General features: G+C 43.3%; 1 protein-coding gene across 2 annotated transcripts in view; it reads left to right on the top strand.

The window, feature by feature from the left end:
• Nucleotides 1-8378, top strand: part of ARMC4 (armadillo repeat containing 4) — a 192148-nt gene that overhangs the window by 5834 nt on the left and 177936 nt on the right. For both annotated transcript variants that reach the window (XM_025204423.1, XM_006023779.3), the window contains exon 2: nt 6868-7025. In XM_025204423.1, the coding sequence (XP_025060208.1) occupies nt 6868-7025 (158 nt within the window). The remainder of the gene's footprint in view (nt 1-6867; nt 7026-8378) is intronic.

Genomic DNA, 8378 nt, shown 5'->3' with positions numbered 1-8378 from the left:
GCTACTTTCTCAGGTAGGAGGCTAAATTAAGCCAGTAAAACTGAATGACTGTGAATGCAAGGTAGGGAACTTGGCAGACAAGGTTCCTTGGGTGAATTTGATATCTTTTATTAGACCAACCCAAATAGTTGGAAAATAATTATTAAGCAAGCTTTCGGGTTCAAAAACCCTTCGTCAGGCTAAGGAAGCTGCAGCAGTTGGTGTGTGCTCTTCCTGGATGGAATGAAAAGTAAAGAAACCAGGGGCTGGGCTGGGCTGGGGAGTCAGTTGCCAGGCAAATTATAATGTATCAAAAATCCAATGTCTATGTTTAGTCCCTGATCTCTAGTATCCAGCAGGTTGATGAAATGGAGTTCATAGGCTCCTCTCTGGGGAGGGTTGTGTAAGTTTCCCTTGAGGATCAGGACTGAGAGATTGGAGAGAGAGGGGCCCTCCTGTGAGAAATGTGCCCCCCCCGGTAATTGGGTATTTCTGTCTTTGATAGATTTCCGGTGTGTGTTCATTCTGGTGCGCAGTTGTTGTCTGGTCTCTCCTACATATTTTCCATCAGGGCATTTGGTGCATTGGATGAGGTATATCACATTTCTGGAGGGGCAGCTGTAAGATCCTGGGATGCTGATGGCTCTGTTGTGGGGTGTAGTAATTGTGGGGGTGGTGGAACTTAGCATCTGGACATGAAGCCAGAACTGGTACCTTATATTGAGCTCCAGGTCTGAGGATAGGGCTTTAAGGGAGGACTGTCACTATTTCTGTGCACTAAAGGCATTGTATTTTTGGCAGGGGGTGGCAGAGGTGATTAACTTAAATGGCATCAATTACCACATACCTGAAGCTGGATCTACAACACAATGACAGTTAAAGATCACATAGCGATCATTACAGACACCCCTCTGTGACAGGAAGTTCCTGTTGCTCTAAGAGGAAAGAACTCTGCAGTTAGGACCCAGGGCAGCTAAATGGAGGTCAGCTGTGAGGGGCAGGCAGCCAGGAATCACTGCTGCCTAGGCAGGGATCTACATAATGAGAAAAGTGGAATACTTGCAACCAATTAAGGGACTACTACATTCAAGGGACTACTGCATAGAACAGGCTGACTGTAGGTGAGCACCCAAGAGGGCTGACCATATAGCCCAGGAGGGCAAGAATCGGGGTCAGGAACCTGTAGCCCAAGAGGGACAAACGCCTAGCCCAGGAGGGGCAAGAAATAGGGTCCATAGTCCAAGGAGGGAAGATATCAGCCCGGAAGGGCAGGGATCCAGCTGCCCAGAAAGGTGAATTCTGGGGTCAGGAGCCCACAGCAAGAGACACAAAGGCCAGAATGGCCCAAAGAGACTGTTGACTGACAAGGCTGAAGTCAAGAGGGTTGGACCCAAATCAGTAGGCCAGAGCTGAAAGTTTGCAGCCAGAGAAAAGGGAGGCTGAACCTGAGAAGGCTGGGGTCTCCACAAGGAACAGAAGGATATTGAGTAAAACCTGGAGGCATGGGCATGGCTGTAGAGGAGGTCAAAGGCCTCCACAGTGGCCTCACACTTACCATCCCTGGGATCTGTCCTGACCATGTTGATGAATGTGAAGATGGGGGAGAGCTCCTCATAGTGGGTCCTTGGGACCCTGCATACACCTGACATGTGGTTGCTGTCTCATGTTTTCACAAACTTATGCCTCTGTACTGCACTTGGACTAGCATTGAGTCTAGTCAAGGTCATGAACCCAAGTTGCCATTTTCTTGGTGATTTGCTGACAGGCCATCTTATTTTTGTGGCTTGAATGAAGTGCTCTCTGATTCTCAATCTTGCCCCACTTGAGAATTATATCAGCTACCTCCTCCTGGGTCCAGTTGCTGCTGTGCTTGTTTGGGGTACTGGACTTGTTGGATTGAGGGCCCGTGGTGGAGGAAGAATGGATGGGTGTGTAGGGGTACAGAGGTCCTGGATGGGTCAAAGGGATTTTGGAGGTTCCTAGATAGGTATATAAAGGAACAGAAATTCTGGATGGGTCTGATGGGTCCTGGAGGTTCCCAGTGGTTGGTGGTGTTCAGAGGATGCAGAGTCTGAGGCTGGTCTTGGTTGGGTGGCTAGCACAAAATGCCTAGCATGTTGCACTGCAACACAATTAATAGATGGGAGGTGGCCAACTGGGGCCTGACACCTCTGGGCAGTAGAGTTCTGCAGTCAGGGCCAGAGTTCAAAAGGCAGGGGCAGATCCTGGGGGGTACACTGGCACATTTGAACCCTCCCTTCAGTTCATGGTCCACCCAAAGTTTAAAACCAACTTCCTGCCAGTGGTAGCAGGATTTCTAGTCGGGCAGTCCTGAGAGAGTCAATTGACTTCATGGCTTATTATATTCTACCTAATCCCTCCTAACTCTTCATTCCATAGATTCATATTCATAGATTCATAGATGTTAGGGTCGGAAGGGACCTCAATAGATCATCGAGTCCGACCCCCTGCATAGGCAGGGAAGAGTGCTGGGTCTAGATGACCCCAGCTAGATGCCTATCCAACCTCCTCTTGAAGACCCGCAAGGTAGGGGAGAGCACCACCTCCCTTGGGAGCCCGTTCCAGACCTTGGCCACTCGAACTGTGAAGAAGTTCTTCCTAATGTCTAGTCTAAATCTGCTCTCTGCTAGCTTGTGGCCATTATTTCTTGTAAACCCCGGGGGCGCCTTGGTGAATAAAACCTCACCAATTCCCTTCTGTGCCCCTGTGATGAACTTATAGGCAGCCACAAGGTCGCCTCTCAACCTTCTCTTGCGGAGGCTGGAGAGGTCCAGGTGCCCCAGTCTCTCCTCATAGGGCTTGGTCTGCAAGCCCTTAACTATACGAGTGGCCCTTCTCTGGACCCTCTCCAGGTTATCCACATCCCTCTTGAAGTGCGGTGCCCAGAATTGCACGCAGTATTCCAACTGCTGTCTGACCAGAGCCCAGATAGAGGGGCGCTCTACGATTCCACAGGTGTTAATAACTCTCTTTTTTTAAGGGTCCTGATATTCCACCAATCAAGCTATCCTTTGGTCCACGTTTATGAAGCTCCTATTTTACAGCCCTACAGATTGTTTTTAACACATTCCCATTAAGTAATATTTCTTTTTGCTTCAATACATCCCTAGACCCCGAACATACTAGTAAAGTTACTACTTTATTTCTAACTGAAGAAAACCATGTTGCTTCATATGTGATGATGCACCTCACCATCTGCATCCCTCTTTTCAAAATTCTAGATCTGCCCATGTCAAGAGGGGGCAGGGTTGGGGCTGAAGCAGTGCATTATGGGATGCCTAGGGGACCAATTGGTCTGTAAACCCCATGAGAATATCACAGGATAACCGTGTAGACATCTGCCACGATAACAGAGGACAAGCTATTAGTAGGTCTTGTTGCACAAACATTTTGGGGAATTTGTCCCAATCTGATCTTGATACCTGTTGTGGCACCCTGGTTGAGAATCACTGCCACAGTGATTCATATGCATGTTCTTGAATGCTGGTGTCCCTGGGCAGCATAGTTCTGAATTTTCTAATAATTGTGTATTTCAGTTATCAGCTTTAACATATTTATATATATTTTTGCTAAATTTGTTTGATAAGGGACATCAACTAAGCATTTCCTTTAGGATAACATTCACTATCGGCAAGCCAGCATAGTTTATTAGTATTTAGAAAAGAGAGTCAGTCAGGAGAAATATGTTTTATTTTTGTTTCTTCCACCATCTGGCTTGTAATGTTGGGCAAAACTTTTGTGTTTCAGAGTTTCAAACTAACTTCTTAAAGTATCTTTCAGCAACTTGGTTGTGAACTGCAACCGAAGTGTAAAGGTTTTGTTTTTTTTCTAGCTCTCACAGTTCACTGGAGAACTCTTCTCCTAGAGCTTTCTCAGGCCAGACTTTTTCAGTCCTCTCTGTAGAAGTCCTAACACTAGCTTTCTTTGAGAATCCTTTTTCCCCTGTGCCAATAATCTGCTTCAGATATCTGACTGTGAAACTTGGGAGTTACTTGCATGATTTCTTATGTCATCCTTATCATTTTCTGGGGTTTTTGATTGGGAATGGGTCAACCCTACTTCAACACCTGCAGAAATACATAGGCACCTAGGATCATTAAGTGCTTCCACTTTGACCCAAACAATTCCTCAGGGATCTAAACTGAGATTTGTGAGTATATTCAGAAGTGATCCAGATCAAGCACTTAGAAACCTAATTTCCATTGAAGTTCCATTGCAATCTATGTTAGAGCCTGGAAGAGCCTAAAGTGTACCTAAGTCTTCTATATATTATGCGTGCATGAGATGTGTCATGGCTAACATCTCATTAATACAAACAACATTAGTACTGTTGGCATCTGTAATCACTCGCAAACACAACGGTGATGGCAGTGTCTATCATTCAAACAGTTGTGGCTAGATCACTTGCCAAGAAATTGGCAGAGAACCCTAAACACTAGCGGTTCTGTAGGAATGGATATGGAGTGTATACTGGATTATAAACTGAACACAAACCAACAACGCCATATTCTGGTGAAAAAAGCAAACACCGTGCTGAAGTGTATAAACATTGTCATGTTAAATGTGATAATATCCTTGCACTCTATTCAGTGCTGGTGAGGCCTCAACTGGAATACTGTGTACAGTTTTGGAAACCACACTTCATGGAAGATGTTTACCAACTAGAGCAAATCCAGAAGAGAGCAACAAACATGACCTATCAGGAAAGAGTGGAGAGCTGACTTAATCTAGTCTAGTAAACAAAAGAATTAGGGGAGATCTTACAACAGTCTTTTAATATGTAAGAGGTTACTGCAAAGAAAGGCATAGATTCTTTTTCATGTCCCCGAGAATAAGACTAAAAGAATGTGCTTCAATTGCAAAGGAGTTTTAAGTTAGCCTTTGGAAATTTTTTTCTGTCTGTAAGGATATCTGTAAGCACTAGAATAGATTACTTAGAGAAACTATGGAATCTCCATGGTTGAAGGTTTTTAAGAACAGGCAAAAACAGCTACCCATCTGGATCAATGTAGTCGATCCTTTCTTGTGGTGATCTCTCAAGGTCCTTTCCAGCCCTGTTTTCTGTGATTTCTATGAAATATATGATTCTCTTAACTGAAACAACTTGCAGGATTCTGATTTTGGCTAGCTGCTTGTGTCAGAAGAGGTAATGCTGCTGTCAGGGGTGGAATCCAGTTTCCAAGAACAGAAATCATGAGCTGGTATTTCTGTGAAGCTAAGATGGAACAAATGATGGCACTGCTTGCAAAAATTAAGGATGGTCAAAAGGAATTGAAGCAAGATGTAAAACAGGAGCTGGAGGGTTTGCAAAAGGAATTTTAACAAGATCTAAAGGAACAGTTGAAGACTTCATAACAAGATTAAAACAAGAACTAAAACAGGAGCTGGAGTCTTCACAAAAGGAATTAAAGCAGCATCTGGAGATTTCTGAGCAAGGGCTGAGAAATAGCTTGCAGGCAGTGGTGAAACTTCTGTTGAAGAAACAAGTACAAAATGTCCGGAGCAATTGTGAAGTTCAGCTACATGAGTTTCAGTCTGCAATGACTGGAGATTGCCAACAATCTGAATGCCATAGAAAGTTTCTCCTTGAAATAGTGGAGAGCAAATGAGTTTGGAACTTTCTAACAGAGATAAACTCTAACAAGGACTTTGAGGGTAAAGTCTTACCTCTAGTACAAATCAAGAAGTCATAGACCACAGTGTCTCATGCTTATAAAGGAAAAGGGGGGGGGTTCTAATTAATTCATTACATAATTGAACAATTATAACAGATAAATTCAGTTTGTAGAATGAGAGGAATTGACAATAATATAAGAACTGAGTGAAACAGCTAAATTAAATTCTAGTGCTGTGGAAAAATTGGCATGGGAAGAGGAACAAAAGGAGACCATTTTGATTGTGTAGAAACTTTATAACTGACAAGTGGAAGCTTACAACTTTGTTAGAGAGAACTTGAAGATAGCTCAAAGGTATATGATATAAAGTCATGATTTAAAAGTATGGTGTAGTTCCTTAATCATAGGCGGAAGATGGGCTGCAGACTGGAGTGCTAAACTAGGTAGGTCTTGGGATGGAACCTTGCATGGTACTGATGCAAATGCAAGAAACAGAGGATATAGTTGGGTCCCAGATGTAAACACAGAATTATCCATAAGGATGAACTAAAGCTGTATTGGGTGACAGGATTTAAGCATGGCTGCCTTCCACGCCAAAACTGGGAATGTAGCTTGGCAGCTGGATCTGGAAAAATTGCCATAGGGTTGAATAGACATTATTACAGAGCAGGCATGTATGCTTTCTCTTGTGTTCAGGAAGACAGGATTTTATATACTGTATACTTTGTAAATAAAAACAGCACGTCAAAGAAAACTTCAACTCTGGCACAATTTTTTCTCCTAACTGGAACAAATTACAGGACTGGGGGTTACAGTGGGCAATCAGCTGGATTTTTATCAACAGTGTGCCTTTGCTGCCAAGAAAGCTAACAGCATACTGAGCTGCATTAGTAGGGGCGTTGCCAGAAGATAGAGGGAAGTAATTATTCTCCTCTATTCTGCTCTGGTGAGACTGCATCTAGAGTACTGTGTCCAGTTTTGGGCCCTCCACTACAGAAAAGATGTGTACAAGTTGGAAAGAGTCCAGCAGAGGGCAACAAAAATGGTTAGGGGGCTGGGGCACATGATTTATGAGAAGAGGCTGAGGGAACTTGGTTTATATAATTTGCAGAAGAAAAGACTGAGGGCGATCTGTTAGCAGCCTTCAACTACCTAAAGGGTGGTTCCAAAAAGGAAGGGCCTAGCCTGTTTTCTTAAAATTTGCCAGTAATAAGTGCTCTTCCTTAACAAAGGTATTATTTTATTCTTCTAGTGGAACAACTGTTCAGTCTGAAGACAAAGACAAGGATGGTCAACCACTGCTTCTCCTCACTGCATCAACCATTAGAGTCTGCAGCTTTGGCGAGCTGTCTCGTTTGCTATCTGTAGCTACAGAAAAAAAATTAAAGGAAGCTCAAGCATGCCTTGAAGGTTTTACAATTTTATTATATTCTTTTTTAAATGTAAATTTCCAAAAATGAAAGGCAAGGAAGAACAGATATATTAATTTTAATTATATGAGAAGATTTGTGGTTCTGGGGAGTTAGTTCTGATTCATTGCATCAGTAAGTTTCTATTTTTAAAACATTTTCAGAGAATTCAGTAATATAGAGATCTAATTTTTACATCTTGATCTATTGATACAGAGTACAGCAGAGAGCATGATCAAGTCTTCATAGAGTGCCTCTTCAGAGGCCATTTAATTTTTTTCCTCCTTCTCATGTTAACTTAAGTTTAATTAATTTATTGAAGTCCGTCTGTTAATTTTATGAGACATTTTCCAGATCTTTTCAGCAAAAGCTTTTAGAATGTCTGTAACAGTACTACTGTTGTATTATATTTAGTTCCTGGTTTTCAAACAGTGACTAAACAGCATCATTATGTATGAAATTAGACACCTGAGGGGATGCCAATTTTGAATACTGTTTAGTGATAATATTGGAAAAAATTAAAGAATTGCAGAAGCATTCACAGATAGATGGGGCCTGATTTGCAGAAAGGACAGCAGGAGTTCATAAAAGCAGCTGATATATCATTGTATCACTAGTCACCAAAACGGACAGCTGGGACTCTTGAGGAAGTGATAACTGGGCCTTTTATGAGGCCACTGGGAAAGTTGCCAGCTATCTTTTAAAATATTGTATATACCATAGTTCCAATGATACATCACAATCACTTCCCACTGAATTAAGCCTACTGATTTCATATTTTAATGATCATCCAGATAAATGATCCCTATGTTAGGTGATCTGGTACTGGCTACTGGGGATGACCTTATCGGTGACCTAGTGGTCGATGGGAAGCTGATGACAGCAACCACGAGCTGATCACCTTCACCATCCGCCGTAAAGCTGGCAAGTCAGTCAGCAACACTGAAGTCCTTGACTTCAGGAAAGACGACTTTGACAAGCTCAGGAGGCTCGTCAGTGAGGCCCTAAGGGACTATGACCCCAGGGGGAGGGGAGTTCAGGAAGAGTGGTTGCTTCTTAAGGGAGTGATCCTGAATGCACAAGCTAATTCTATTCCATCTCGGAGGAAAGGCAGCAAGAGGGCACAGCAGCCCCCCTGGCTCTCCAGGGACCTGGCAGACCTCCTGAGGCTAAAAAGAAAGGCCTACAAAGGATGGAGGATGGGAGTCACCTCCAAGGAGGAATATTCTGCACTGGTCCGGTCCTGCAGGGACCAAACCAGGAAAGCCAAGGCTGCAACTGAACTCCAACTAGCTTTGAGCATCAAGGACAATAAAAAGTCCTTTTTCAGATATGTGGGGAGCCGGAGGAAAAG

This window comes from Alligator sinensis, unplaced genomic scaffold, assembly GCF_000455745.1.
Source record: "Alligator sinensis unplaced genomic scaffold, ASM45574v1 scaffold309_1, whole genome shotgun sequence".
Lineage (NCBI taxonomy): Eukaryota > Metazoa > Chordata > Crocodylia > Alligatoridae > Alligator > Alligator sinensis.
This window is presented reverse-complemented; position numbering and strand designations above follow the sequence as displayed.